This window comes from Leptodactylus fuscus, chromosome 5 (assembly GCF_031893055.1).
Source record: "Leptodactylus fuscus isolate aLepFus1 chromosome 5, aLepFus1.hap2, whole genome shotgun sequence".
Taxonomy (NCBI): domain Eukaryota; kingdom Metazoa; phylum Chordata; class Amphibia; order Anura; family Leptodactylidae; genus Leptodactylus; species Leptodactylus fuscus.
In genome coordinates this window covers 175,189,862-175,205,780 of record NC_134269.1, presented here as the reverse complement: position 1 = coordinate 175,205,780, position 15,919 = coordinate 175,189,862, and the positions used below count along the sequence as shown (strand labels likewise).

Here is a 15,919-nt window from a genome sequence, read left to right as displayed (position 1 = left end):
GCTTATAACTTAAAATGTGTACATCGGAATAGCAGACAGGAGGTGGTTGCTTCTGAGGGGTGTACATAACTTCACAAAAATACTGACACTAAGTTATGCAATAACATTACTCCACACAAAAGCTCATTTTCAAATGGAGGGCACTCTTACCTGTCCACTAATGCTTTGGCATTAAAGAGAGCTTCGCTGCAACTAACCTAACTATATCTGTCATCCTCTGTACAGAAGTAATGCTCTGTCCACACTTGTATGGGAGTCTCCATCAGAGCTCTGTCAGCCATACAATCAAAATGCACTATCAAAAAACATCTATACCCAGATGAAACCCCTCATGGAGTCTCCCAACGCAATTGTGAACAGAACCTTACCTGCATAAAGAATATGGCAAATTCAGGCTGCTCGATTGCAGAGTATCTATTTTTTTCTTCGCATACATAAACCTTATACTATGCCGTTTAATGTGTTTAACTTTTCATTTTCTTTGCACTCTCACTTTCTATTTTTACACTTTACCCTGTTAATCTGACATTTGCAACTTAAAAAGTGTAGACAAAGGCCATGCAGCTCCCTAGAGCTTTCCAGTGACAGCATTAGCAAATCAGAATCTTCTGGGTGTTAGCATTGAGCAGAGATTCACAATAAACTCTATTGTTTCAGCCGTCCATGAAGTCCTCTGGCAGAGAGCGTGTAATTCGCACATCTCTGGACCTGGAATTAGATCTGCAGGCTTCAAGGACGTGGCATAATCAGCTAACTCAAGAGATTGCTGTACTAAGAGAGCTGAAAGAACAGCTAGAGCAAGCCAAACGTCAAGGTGAAAATGAGCTGCCTCAGCGGGTGAAGGATGATGACAGGTTTAAGCTCCTGCTCAGACAAGTGGAGAAACAGGTAAGTAATAGAGGCTCTTCTGATTCCCTTCCCTCCGAGATTCTGACAATCAGACACTTACAGCAGCAGTTGGTACTGCTCTGAACTTTCCTTTGTTTCACTTATCTGTACTGAGGCCTCTGTAAATGTCTGACTACATCGATTTTACTTCTGGGAGTCCAGTGTTTCAGTGTAACCTCAGAAGGCATGAAGTTGTTATCTGTAATAGCTGCTATATTCAGTATGTCAGTGGTTGTCATCCTGTATAAAGAACCACAGACACCGGCTCATATGGGTTATCGTATATTGACTGGCATGGAGCGCCATTCAATAGTAGAGCAAATTAAACAATCCTGAGGCAAATGCTTGTATCTAGAAAATATTTAAAACAGATTAAAATAACCCTACGATACAAGAAAAGGCTTTCAATACCCAGTACAGTGCCTTGCAAAAGTATTAACCAACTAAAAAGCATTTGCCTACAATACATACCCTGAGACGCAAATGTTCAGAAAATGGAAAATTGAAAACATTTTGTTTGCAACCCCATCAGATAAGGAACTTTGGGTCTGTTTCTGCCAGCTGTCTACACTGTATAAATACAGAGTTACTCCGGGTCGATTGTATAAAACATTTGTAATCTGCACCATCTATAAATCCATCCTGCAATTTATCACCCTGTTTCTGGTGATGATAAACAGCCCACAACATGCTACCAGCTCTCATACCGACACTGTTGGAAGGGTGTTAACAAAGTGCTTTAAATTTTTGCCAACAAGCTCTAATTTTGTGTTGTCTTTCTGAAAAGCTGCAGGTGTGCTTTGATGTAGCCGCCCATTAGCAATGGCTTCCCATTGGCCACCTTTCCATATAGGCTAGTGGGATGTAGGCTCTCTCAAAATGAATCTTCAAACTTTATCAGGTTTTAATTTGAGATTTGCCTCAAACACACATTAGGGTAAGGCTTTGTGATAGTGAGGGATGGACATTTAAACAAAAGGGTTTGCCAATATCACTATGGGTGTATTGTTACAATATACCCAGTACCTAGAAGACCCTAAGCAAAAAAAAAAAATCAGTTCTAGTTGTAAGAGACTCCAGTCACTAACACTAGTGATTATGGCTCTCCTATATATAGAGATTGAGTAATCTCATGAATAACTGGATAACTATATATAGTGTCATTTAAGGATATCTCAGAATGATCTTAAACTAAAGCTATATTAACCACTTCTGGACTACTCATTGGGTATATACATGTAGATGGTGGTTCTCTTGTTCTGCAAGGACGTACCTGTGTGTCCTTGCAGTTTTCAGCAGCTGCAGGAAGCCGGCTGTTATTACTGCCAGAGCTCCTCTAAAGAAGGCAGGGATGATATATTACCATCCCTGCCTTCCCAATCGCTGTGTGCAGGAGGCTGTATTCCTCCTTTAACCGCGGCTAAGGTAACAGCCCCAGTTACAGGAGAAATCAGCCCCACCACCATCAAAAAAAGTTTTCAGATGCCCCAAAGGCCTATTATGAAATGAAAAATAAATACATACATAAATAGAAAAGTAAAAGTAAAATTATTAAAAAATAATAATAAATATGCCAATACAATGCCCATATCACAGGTTCTAGCTCCACCCCCTCCCCAACACAATACAAAATAAAAATTACCGCAACAGAGAACATTTTTTAGTAGCACTTTGTGCCATTAAAAAAAAAAAAAAAAAAAGTGAAAAGACACGTTTGTTTATATTTGTCTGGATATAAAAATAAATAATCAAACATACAAAAGTAAAAATAACATAAAAGTAAACCCCCATGTGTCACCAAAAAAAAGGCTAAAACTAATTAAATAACTCAAATGACAAAAATGTTATAGCCCTCAAAACCGCACATACAAAAAAACCTGAAAATGTGTCTTGTCCTGAACATGTAAAATTTTCCCGGTACCGAAATGGTTAAAAAATGTAATATTGCTTGATCAGTTCTTTTTTGATTTCTAAGCCCCTCATTTTTATTAACCAAAGCAGAATCATCTGTTACTTCTACATTGAATCACGACCAAGGCACACATTCACTGTTATGTTCCTGTATATGTTATTCTGATATTTATTTGTATTTCTCTTAAACTTTGTAACTTAACAGGTTAAAAAGATAGAACATAAGTATGAGATGCAGGCCGATAGGATGATGAAAGCGGCAGCAAAAGATGTGCATCGGCTACGTGGGCAGAGCTGCAAAGAACCACTGGAAGTCCAGTCTTTCAGGTGACTGTTATATAAATATGGATATTTCATGCTTGTGTGAACATACATACTATACTACATACATTCTAATGTCTTATAAATCTGCAAATTGTCCTAAGAGAACAAAATTGTGCAAATTAAACTTCTCCATATAGGTTTAGTATGCCCTCCATAGTAGATAGTAAAGCATGCCATAAAGCATATTCTTTTTCTTTATGCCTCGTGTGGCATGGCCAGCTTCAAAGAGGTGAGACACAAGTGGGTTTTATTATAGCAAAAGGGATCTTACTCCATGTATGGGGCCGTAAGCCCAGGGTAAAACTCAGGAGAAGTCCTATTCATTGATGGCCCGGCCACATTCTCATGGTCGTGTTCTTGTAGCCGTAGTGTGTTGACAAAAGACATAAGTCCAGCAACTTCAACCATTTTCTATGTATATACCAGAGTAGATTCAAAAGAAAACAAAACTCGCATTGTCGGCTGAGCCTCAATTCGCCGTCAACAGGAAAAAATGCCATTGAATATATCAATATTCTGCATGAATACCAGTAGCCCGGTATATTGCATTTTATATGGAGGACATTAAACCTTTTTTTAACGCTCATCCCACCTTGAGCTGTTACCAAATTCCATAATTTTGCATTTCAGACGGCATAGAAACGCTCCAGAGCTTTCCATGTAATGAAGGGAATGGGTCAATTCACTAGAGATCTGAAAGGGAGTCTGTCAGCAGTATATTAGTTATAAACCTCATCACAGAACCTTGAAGGTTCATTTACGATATAGCCCATCATGAGAACATGTCTATAATGGAAAGCTTGGACCTGTGTTAAATGGTAATTGTTATTGACTTTTGTGTATAATATATTCTGTGATTTATTTTTTCTTTCTAGAGAGAAAATGGCTTTTTTTACCCGGCCAAGAATAAACATCCCAACTCTTGCTGCAGATGATGTTTAACAATCACCATAAAAGTATTTGCTATTCTGTTCTGAGCGCCGTTGCAATAGAAGACAAAGCAGTCTGGTGTGGATGACATTGAATGTTATGTGGTGTTATGAAGGTACAGAATTCTTTGTCACTGTTATCGGTTTAACCTTTAGTGTTGAGAAGCCGAAATATTCTCCGTACACTGACGGGTGTAAGAAGTTTAGGCAGTATATACATATTTTTTTAAAAGCATTGCTATAAAACCAGCATTAATGTTCCCTATTTGTATAGCTTGTAAAATAAGAATGATATTTTGGAGGAAGATGTTTGAATATCATTTGTTCTGTTCAGAATATGTGACTTTTGTACAGGTGCATACTAGAGGTTTTACTGCAATAAAATTAAATTAATAAAACCTTGTTTAAAGCTATATATATATATGTATATGTATACAGATGAGCCTTTAGTAAGTAGATAATGTGAATACCGGAATCAGATTTATCCCATTAAAGTATTTTGTACCAGATATCTCAGATTCAGGAACTATTTAGAACTTTACATACATAGGTTTTATCAGTTTATTTCTAGGCGTCCCTAGTACATTGAGAGGGCCAATGGTTAAATAAAATGCAGCTCAAACAGCAGGTTGTACCTTATTTTGTTCTTACTATAGTCTAACAAAATGCACATTGAAAGTTCATGCACAAGGTCAAAATTATGTTTTATAATAAAATCCTTCCTGAAGCTTCATCTCTCTTATTGTTTGTCTTGTGTCAGTAAGTTACAGTAAGTGTTGTAGAGATCAGCGGCCTGCAATCTTCTTGCACTACACCAAATGTTACTGGGTTAGGCCTCGTTCACACTTGTGCCTGCTGTCCTTCTGTCGAGAGTCCGCCAAAATTGCAGAAAAACAGATTGGGAATGGTTTGCAAACGGTCTGTTTAAAAACCCATTCACTTCAATGGGTTTTTAAAGCAATCCGTAGGTGTCCTTTTGCAGCCTCTGCACTGTGAATCTGCTTTTTTTGGATGGACACAAAGTCCTGCATGTCTGACTATAGGTTTGTCCAAAAATAGCGGAAAACACTTTTCTCATGAGAATGACGGTCCTGTGACTCACATAGTGACTGCCCAGGGGTTTGCACTCAACAATGAGAGTAATAAGGTCACAGGTACAGAACAGATTTGCTACACTAATCTTCAGAAACAACAACAAGCTCAGCTCTTGAATTGCACCGCACAAAAGGAACGCCAGACCATTAACAACGGATGTCTAGATGAAAGACCCAAAGGCAGAGGAAAACCACCATTTTATATGGGAGTAATGCATCCAGACATGATTACGAGGTCTGTGGTCGTAGCACACAAAGACTATACGCCTATCATCTCTAAAGGGATACAGTTCATTGCACAGTCAGTGGGGCAACTGGATTCTGCCAATTTGAAGAGTCATTTTGCTGCCCTCTTTGCAGAAACGCCAAACCAAGGTAGACCCAATGACAGCAGCAGAATACAATTAGAGTGACAATGCAACATCACGCAGGGCAATAAGTCATCGCCATATTCAGTAAAATGCACAAGTTACACAGGCTAATCTTGGATAAGTACCTACCTTATGCTGGGCTCACACCAGTGTTGGCTCTCCGTTTTCCTGGTTTATCAGAGGACCAGAACAACAGACAAGCGGACCACTAAAGTAGCGCACACATAAGCAGCCTGATGACCCCACTGACTATAATGGGGACTGTTGGGTGTCCGTTGTCTGTAAACGGATAGCAGCGGAGAAAAAAAAAACATGTATGCAGGACTTTTTTTCGTAGATGCTGCAACTGTAAACCTATTTTTACCTTGTTTCATCAAAATAAAGAAGGATATTTACCAGAGTATCAAAACACAAATCACAAAAATAGCCTACAAATCAATGTAATTGATCAAAATACAGCAAATGTAATCAATTCATAATTTATTGGGTCAAAAAGACAAAAACAACCTAAAAACACAATAGCGGTAGGAACAACAAATGGTGTGGAAGTCACACAAAATACCAGGGAAGGATTAACCAATAAATATAGCATACAGATAAATCCAATTCATACAGGCAATACATGTATGACTATATAAATATATGTACATGTATCCAAATACAATAGGTATAAGGAATTATCAGTTATAACATGATTACAAATAGCGCTATGTAAATCTCATAATATAAATACGATAGCAAGAAGAATTAAAAAAAAAAAGAAGCATATTTGTCCCATCGCTGTAGGATTTTACACCATACCATCAGTACATAAGAATCCCCGTATGGCCTGATACCATGGGATAAATATGTGAAAGTACAACATGCAGCTATATTAAAGATAATTATATTGTCCAAATCATATCATCAATAAGATGAGGTTATTATAGGTGCAAACACGGGCACAATGTGACCAAACTATTCGTATGAAAAGTAACACTGCACAGCCAGCAATACTAAGTCTGTAACCAGGACTAAAACAAGCACATAAAACCTTACCCTAGTATGAACTGATCACATTGGCTGCATTTTGTTCAATTATATTGATTTGTAGGCTATTTTTTATTGGAGTTTTGATATTTTGGCAAATATTCTACTTTATTTTGACGAAAAAGGTAAAAAAAAAAAAAAAAAGAAGGTTTATCCATAGACGCTACCACGGAAACTACACCCATATGAACGTGTCATTTACTACAGAAAAATATTTTAAAAATATCAAAATAAATGCAAAAAAAAAAGTGAACTCAAATTTTGCAAGGTAATGGTTTACAAATTAATGTTACAATAGCTGGATATGAGTACAGTATCATACAATGAGTAAAATCTGCCAGTAAATTTCTCCCCCATAATCTTAAATTTTCCATGTTACAGATTTGGAGTAAAACCTCTGCACAAAGACAAAATCAATTTCCTTCTCCAAATTGACTTATTATACCAATAAAGATACAGGATAGGTTGTCTGTATGTGATCTGTGGGGCCGACTTCTGGGACCCTGCACAGATCAGCATGTCCGGCAGTTGGGAGTGCATGCAGCACGACTCTTATTCAAGCAATAGGACTAGCACTGCATTTCTTCCCTATAGTAATGCTATACAGTGCACAGGCCTGCTATGAAGCTTCTATCACTTGTATAGGAGCGGTGCTACATGCGGCCCCCTGTCCACTAGCATCTTGTGGCACTCACAGGCTGGCGATACAACACCTAGAACAGGGGTAGGCAACCTTCGGAACTCCAGCTGTTGTAAAACTACAACTCCCAGCATGCATACAGGCTCTACTGGTCTTGGAACTCCCATGGAAGTGAATGGAGCATGTTGGGAGTTGTAGTTTCACAGCAGCTGGAGTGCCGAAGGTTGCTGACCCCTGACCTAGAACAACTGGTCTGTGGAGGGGGGGGGGGGGGTCTGGGTGTATCCTGTGGATAGGTTACCAATAAGATAAATCATTTTGGAGCAGCACAGCCCCTTTAACAAAACAGCAGCAGCAGTGTGGCACAATTTTAGAAAAAGTTAACTTGATATTCTGCAACTGGTTAAACTGTTATGAGAGAGGACAACAAAAGCCTTTTTCCAATAACTTTTCATTGGTTTTTGTTGTCTTCTGTGATAAGATATCACACTGCAGCAGTCTAACCAATTGCAGAAGTTCAGGTTAACTCACTGTATTTATGTAAAGACAGAAAGAGGGACAATCGGTTTCTATATGTTTTTAAATGTATGCATTTCTTTTACTTCAGTGTTTCACAGTGCTGTTGGTTTTGTGCCCTGATCTCTCTGCATAATACAATGGATTCATAGGACTGTGGCACAGAATTGTCACCCTGTAATCCAGCCCACATTTAGCTACTCAAACTATAAACAGTGTGGACTATATAGCTGTATCAGAATTAGTGAGGTTTTTCTCATATATCTTCTACTCCTGGACATACCAGAGAATTTATTCTGTTGTAAACATACTTGTATGACATGTATATATTCAACAGTTCACTCAATTCATTCATACAAATGTACCAGCAGTCTGTGTCACAGCTGTATACTTTATGCCAAAACACATCAGAACGTGAAGGAGAAAAACTTTTTTTTCTTTTTTTTGTGAGAATCAGCCCCATTCCTGGTATAAAATAAACAGGATTCACATAAACTGCTCATAGAGCCGAGGGAATTGAGCAATACAGTCTTCCAGGATTTGAGTGCCCTCTGGTGGCTGAAGGGATTTATAAATAAGTAAGTAGAAGTAGTAACATTAACATGGCAAGCGTGAAAGACGACCATCAAGTTCAATCTAAAATCCAGCAGTGTTAAACCAAAGGAAACCAAAAAACAAGACTGATGTAGATCAATTCCTCCACACAAAGCAATCTCCAGATCAATTACCTACCTTTAGTAGTCCAGTACATGTAGCTGGTGCGCATTTCAGACATTTGTCTCTTTTATACAGATCAGTCATCCAACGATCCTGTGCGAATGATCTCCAGTAGATGCAGTGACTGCCTCCTGGTAATGGTTACAGGCCTAAGAGTAAAGAAAAATAAATAAAATAAAGATTATTAGAAAGATCTCTAAACTGTCCATTCATATATTTCTATATATCTCACTTTTTTGTCACTGAAGACAATTTTTTTTTTTTTTTAACCATAACATAGCTTATTTATTTTTCCGTTCACCTAGCCATATGAGGGCTTAATGTTTGTGGAACAAATTGTACATCATAATGGTGTCATTTAACCCCTTCCCGCCGATGGCATTTTTTGATTTTCGTTTTTCGTTTTTGACTCCCCTCCTTCTAAACCCCATAACTTTTTTATTTCTCCGCTCCCAGAGCCATATGAGGTCTTAATTTTTGCGGGACAAATTTTTCTTCATGATGCTACCATTAATTATTCTATATAATGTACTGGGAAGCAGGAAAAAAATTCAGAATGGGGTGGATTTGAAGAAAAAATGCATTTCTGCGACTTTCTTACGGGCTTTGGTTTTACGGCGTTCACTGTGCAGCCAAAATGACATGTCCCCTGTACTCTGTGTTTCGGTACGGTTCCAGGGATACTAAATTTATATGGTTTTATTTACATTTTGACCCCTAAAAAAAATTCCAAAACTGTGTTAAAAAAATTTTTTTCTAAAAGTCGCCATATTCCGACGACCGTAACTTTTTTATACGTAAGTGTACGGGGATGCATAGGGCGTCTTTTTTTGCGGGGCTGGGTGTACTTTTTAGTTCTACCATTTTCAGGAAATGTTATTGCTTTGATCACTTTTTATTCAAATTTTTATCAGAATCAAAACAGTGAAAAAACGGCGGTTTGGCACTTTCGACTATTTTTCCCGCTACGGCGTTTACCGAACAGGAAAAATATTTTTATAGATTTGTAGAGCAGGCGATTTCGGACGCGGGGATACCTAACATGTATATGTTTCACAGTTTTTAACTACTTTTATATGTGTTCTAGGGAAAGGGGGGTGATTTGAACTTTTAATTCTTTTTATATTTTTTTTTAACTATTTTTTTTATTTTTATTTTTTTGCATTTATTAGACCCCCTAGGGGTGTTGACCCCAGGGGGTCTGATCACTAATGCAATGCATTACAATGCTAATGCATTGCAAAAAAGCATCCTTTCTTTTGCAGGCTGCATAGACCAGCCTGCAAAAGAAAGGATTTGCAGACAAGCCTGGGAGCCTGTACAAGGCTCCCGGCTGTCATGGCAACGGGACGTCAGCCCTGGAGCATGCTCCAGGAGCCGGCGATCCCGGCCAAAATGGCGGCGCCCATGCGCCGCCGGGAAAATGGCGCCTCCGGCGCCTTTGACCGCGGCGCCGGAGGGGTTAATGCAGTAGACACCCGGCGGCTATGGCGGCCGCCCGGCTCCCGGGCGGTTGCCATAGTTACAGACCCGACATGCGCCGTACTATTACGGCGCATGTCGGGAAGGGATTAATATTCCGTAGAATGTGCTGGGAAGCTGGAAAAATTCAGAATGGGGTGGAAATGGAGAAAAAATGTGTTTGTGCTATGTTCTTATGGGCTTTATTTTTAAATGTTAAGTAACCTGTATTCTATTGCTCCGTATGATTCCATGGAAACCAAGGTTATATAGTTTTTTCCCTTAAAAATATTCAAGACTTTCAAAAACATAATGATTTCTTGTAGTCGCCATATTCTGACAACATAACATTTTTATGTTTCCCATATACGGGGGGGGGGATGCAGTAGGTGTCTTTTTTGCAAGGCAATATGTACTTTTTATTTATACCAATTTGGAAAATTGCGTTGATCATTTTTTATATAAGTTATGAGAAGTGAAGCAGAAAAAAAATAGCCATGAACCACCAGGAAAATGGTGCCACAGTCAAAGCTGCGGGCACTGAGTGTAAGCATTGGCGTCAGGCCTCTGCCGTATTATACAGAGCAGCACCAAAGGCAGCTTAAAGGCATGACATCTTCCATGCTATTATACCATGGTTGATGGGAAAGTGTACCTAAGTTTTCATGAAAAGTTGAAATATCTACAAGCTCTTGCTGGGTAGTCTGTCAATCCAATTTGCAGTAGTGCTGTGAGGAGAATCAACCCCTCCAATCTGCATTCACTTTGTGAAGAAAGAAAAGAACCTGTAAAGAAGTTTTCTTTATCTCATGTATTTATGGACATACTTTGCCTACCAATAGGGGGTGAACTTTAAATTTGCTAGAATGGAGACACCTAGTAGCAGGAACTTTAGACTAAGGCCCCACGTAGCGAGCCACAGCATAGAAGTGCTGTGGGAAAAACCACGGTGGCAACACAGTCACAGATTGTCCCATAGCACTTTTCAGGTTTCCTCTGCAGACTCTCTGCTTCCATTATACCTATGGGGACACTGCTGGCATTTCCATAGGCATAATTGACATGCCGAGATTTCCAGAAAGTGGAGTATGTCTATTGCGCATATTTTTCTGCAATGTGTGGATGGGATTTGCTAGACTAATCTGAGCCACCACTGAGTTTGCCCCAAATCCTGGACAACCCCTTTAAATTGTACATAGCATTTCATAATATACTAAGCGATGTCCCCTCAGCACTGTGTGATTTGTGTAAAGAAGGGGGAGGTGAGAGCCAGGGAAGGCTGATCAGTCGTCATCATCATGATCATGATCATCATCAGCCTTCCCTGCTCTCACCTCCCCCCTGTTTACACAGATCACACAAGCAGTGCTCAGAGAACATCACAGAGACTTCCGATGCTTCGTGCTGGATAATTAGCATATCAACAAAAGCGGGCTAATTCAAAAATGGCTGAGAGGATTAATGAATAAAAGGTATGTCTGGAATAGCCTTTCTAAAGGCTTTGCAAATATATGCTTAGTTAAAAATCACTAAAGCCGATGATAGACTCCCTTTAAAGCATAAGATCACAATATTTGTGTGATTAACCGTACAATACTATAAGTACAGTGTATAACTGATGTAGGTGCAGACAAGCTCCCTTTAAAACCTAGCTTCATTGTGATATATTGCAAACAACTCTTAACAAGCTGGCAGCCTGGGCAGGCAAATGAAATTTAATGTTGATAAATGTACTGTAATGTATTAAGTGGAATACAACTGGGCATAACTAAGCCCAGTAACAGCATCATTTCATGGCATATAAAAAACCTATAACTCATGTATGATATAGTCCTTCTATAAATCTTATAAAAATAAGAAAAAAAAGACCTGGGGATTTTTACTAGGGGTATATCATCAGCTTCCTGAATAATACACGACCTGAGAACAACAGACAGCAGGCAAAATTGGTAAGAGAGAGAAATGGGAAAACCCCTTCAATACGACAGCAGAGTACCATACACAGCTAATCCATTAAACATTGAGTTATTACACTACTACACAAATAATAAATACTGTTATATCAGAACACTAAGGATGGGATGGGATGGCGTATTTTAGTCCTGATTTTGACGCGTCAGAATAGGACCAAAATATGCCTGGCGTCACTGTGATGGCTTCCCGCTCCGGAGTAGGCCCAAATGAATGGGCCCAGGCTGGAGGGTGCTGCCACGAGGCGGACGCCGGGGCTGAATCAGCCGCGAAATCCGCCTGAAGAAAGGGCAGCTTGCTTCTTTAATCCGTGAGCGGCAACATACCGCTCACGGAAAAAAGGCAGCTAGCAGTCTACATAGACCTCTATTGTGAGGGGGCAGATTCTGACAAGGTTTCAGCGCCAAAATCCGCCCCCTCTTGCCCCGTGTGAACAAGCCCTTATAATGCACACAGTAATGTCACAGAACAGGTATAAATGTATAAAGAGATGTCACAGTGCAGCCATAATGCGTTCACAGTGATGTGACAATACACAGCTAATGCTCAAAGTCATTACAGTACAGGGATAATAAACACAGTGACTTCGCAGAGCAACAATAATGCACAACACAGTTTCATCACATTTCATACAGAGACGTCAGAACAATTCTAATGCTGACAGGGATGTCACAGTATATGGACGATAGACCTATGTCACTGTCAGCATTAGAATTGCCAGCATCTGTTCACAGTAATGCCACAAAGCTGTTATAATGCTAACAAGTGATGTCATCATACATGCATAATACACACATTGATGTCAGAGCAAAGGAATAAATCACAGAACTAATGCAGAAAGTAATGACAATACAGGCATCATAAACAGTGATAACAGTGAAATGCATACACTGGAATCACAGTGTTAACTACTGTATATCATAGGAAAGGAATAATGCATTGTACACAGTGACAAAATACTGGTGTCACAGTGCATGTATATAGTAGTGAATGATACAGTAGAACAATTGCATACTACATAGCAGTGGCATAAAAAGTAACAGTGGGGCTTATTCTATTATCTATAGTCATCAATTATTGCAGATCCTAAGTAGAAATGTCTCCCCTTAGTGCTGGACCTCAAGAGCAGAATCTATACATAAAATTCTGCTAGTTATCCCTTTGCCTTGCATTACCATGGACATAATTGCTATGTCATGGACCAATTACTTCTTCTTTGATGAATATCTAAAACCCATATGCTGCATAAAAACTGGTCCAAATGACTCCAGTCATGTGATACATTTATTTTACAGTTTCAGCAATGCAACTTTTGTGCTGTCCATAATGTTAAAGGGGCTTTTAAGATAGATATGGTAATTATGACACGTAGGTGCCTTGCAAAAGGCATTTGGGAAAAACAACAAACATCAACGTTTCCTCATAAATTAACACAAGCAGGCCACAAAAGCAGCACACAAACACCACAACAACCAAAGGAGAGTGGCCGTAAAAAGATAATAAGCAGTGATAAGTAAAATACTAAATATTTATTGTAAGCAATGTACCATAAAAGTTACAGCAGACAAGCAAGGACATGAAACAACATAACAACACCAGGGAAACACACAAGGCAAGGTAGGTTATTAATGTATATCATACATATCAATAAGCATAAATATATTGTTAATATGATCCAAGATACCAAAGCTACAGATATATAGGACTATTGATACTAATAACTGCAAAAGTGCAAAACTACATACATTCTGACAGAATGATATGCTGAACAAAATATCATAAGTATCATGAAGAGAAGGACAGCCTAGTCAGTAATGAAATTTAAACCACTACATATATCACTCGCTACTAATCATTCAAGAAACATAAGGCCAAGATCCCTACCATAGAGGATGCGGGTACCCCTGAGGCGGCCTTCCGGGTACCCGCATCAGTGGTGCATCTTGTACAAGGCGGTTACTACAGATATGGCTACAGGTATTTAGGTTACTATTAGCTCATTGTTACTGCTACAGTTGGGTATGCTGGCTAGTGTTTATTGACGCATAGTTCGCAGCCTCACCACTACTTGAATGAGCAGCAGGTGGATATACACTCAGTTATATTAACCTCTTGCTGACTGGTCTACCTTTATCTTTGTCCCTTATAAATTGCATCCTCTATGGTAGGGATCTTGGCCTTAACAGTGACAGCACCTATGAGATACAGAAGGTCATTAGTCTTTTCAGACCTAATGGCAGGCCCTCTTTTAGGCTAAAGATGAGAAGATATTATAGCCTTAGGGTGCATTTACACTGAGTATACGCTAAGCTCTTTCTGAACGTAAAACACATTCAGAATGAGCGCGTACAAAGCATATCCCATTCATTTCTATGGGAGCCGGCATACGTGCGATCCCCATTGAAATGAATGGGCTGCTTTAAAGAGGACCTTTCACCACTTTTGGGCACATGCAGTGTTATATACTGCTGGAAAGCGGACAGTGCGCTGAGTTCAGCGCACTGTCGGCTTTCCCGATCTGTGCCCGGTGTAAAGAGCTTACGGTGCCGGTACCGTAGTGCTCTATGGTCAGAAGGGCGTTTCTGACCATTAGCCAGAGACGTCCTTCTGCCTCACGGCGCCTATCGCGCTGTGCTGTGGAGCAGGGAGGAACGCCCCCTCCCTCTGCTCACACAGCTCGTCCATAGACGAGCATTATCAGGAGCGGGAGGGGGGAGTTCCTCCCCGCTCCACAGCACAGCGCGATTGGCACCGCGAGGCAGAAGGACGTCTCTGGCTAATGGTCAGAAACGCCCTTCTGACCATAGAGCACTACGGTACCAGCACCGTAAGCTCTTTACACCGGGCACGGATCGGGAAAGCCGACAGTGCGCTGAATTCAGCGCACTGTCAGCTTTCCAGCAGTATATAACACTGCATGTGCCCAAAAGTGGTGAAAGGTCCTCTTTAAAGAGGACTTTCCACCACCTCCTACAAGTCCAGCTATTTACACCATTTAATAGATGCTGCTCCACTGATTATGGCACAGTTGGAATTTTTTTCTTTAGCCCCCATCATTCCTGAGTCAGGCCAAGATGGACACCCTTTTTATAACCTGCACCCTGTGCTTTGCAGGTATTTTTATGGCGTTTTTGAGAGGGATTTTTTGTGTAAAAGACTGCCCTAACAAGAAAGACACTGACTGACCCCACAAGTACCATCACTTAACCTCAGCTCCAGTCTGGTGGTTAAGAACTATGCCTCCATTTCCTGCAAGACAGAAGTTTATGGTTACCAGTCTCACTTTGGGTAAACCGTGACTTGTTCCTCCATTTGACAATCCTGAGTCCTCTATCCTACATTCACTATCGGGGCACTCCCACCACCCTCAGGTTCTGGGAGACTTACTACAACCACCCTCAGGTTCTGGGAGACTTACTACAACCCTGGGGGTACTATAACCACTTTCTTCCACACTGCAGGCCCCCCAAATCTCCGACCATACCTGAGGAGTGCTGGAGGATTGGTCACACAGACTACAGCCATCAGCCCAGTCCTGACTGACTACTACCCCCATCCTCTTTTGGGTCACTCTATTTCTACTGTTTGCAAGATTGAAGGTTAATATGTTTAGTATTTTTTTTATTACAGGATAACAGACGCTCCATCAACTCATATGAATGGTGCTCAATGGAGTCTGGCTTTTTTCAGTGCACCTCATACGTCAATGTGAACTTAGTCTTATAACTTTTTCGGATACCCACCATTAGTGTGTACAACGAGGAACGATACTATGTCCAGCCGTCACATGGCCATAGTGTTTATAGTATAATCCAGCACACACTATACACAGCTCCACGTCAGTCAGGTGAGGCGCCAGCAGCTGCCGCCTGCTCTATGACTCCGAGTTACCTCAGCCGTTCCCGCCTTCCCCCTCAGCCACGCCCCGCCCCCCTCAGCCGTTCCCGCCTTCCCCCTCAACCACGCCCCCGTCCCCCCTCAACCACGCCCCCGCCCCTTAACCACGCCCCCGTCCCCCCCTCAGCCGCTCCCGCACAGCCCCGCCTCCTCCCTGACAGAAGTGACGCG

At 40.5% G+C, this 15,919-nt stretch overlaps 1 protein-coding gene across 1 annotated transcript in view; it reads left to right on the top strand.

Moving 5' to 3' along the window:
* Window positions 1–4,785, top strand: part of WWC1 (WW and C2 domain containing 1) — a 97,844-nt gene extending 93,059 nt beyond the window's left edge. Inside the window, exons 21-23 of the mRNA XM_075274740.1 lie at window positions 658–888; window positions 3,005–3,126; window positions 3,999–4,785. Of these exons, the coding sequence (XP_075130841.1) occupies window positions 658–888; window positions 3,005–3,126; window positions 3,999–4,065 (420 nt within the window). The 3' untranslated portion in view covers window positions 4,066–4,785. The remainder of the gene's footprint in view (window positions 1–657; window positions 889–3,004; window positions 3,127–3,998) is intronic.
* Window positions 4,786–15,919: the final 11,134 nt, after the last annotated feature.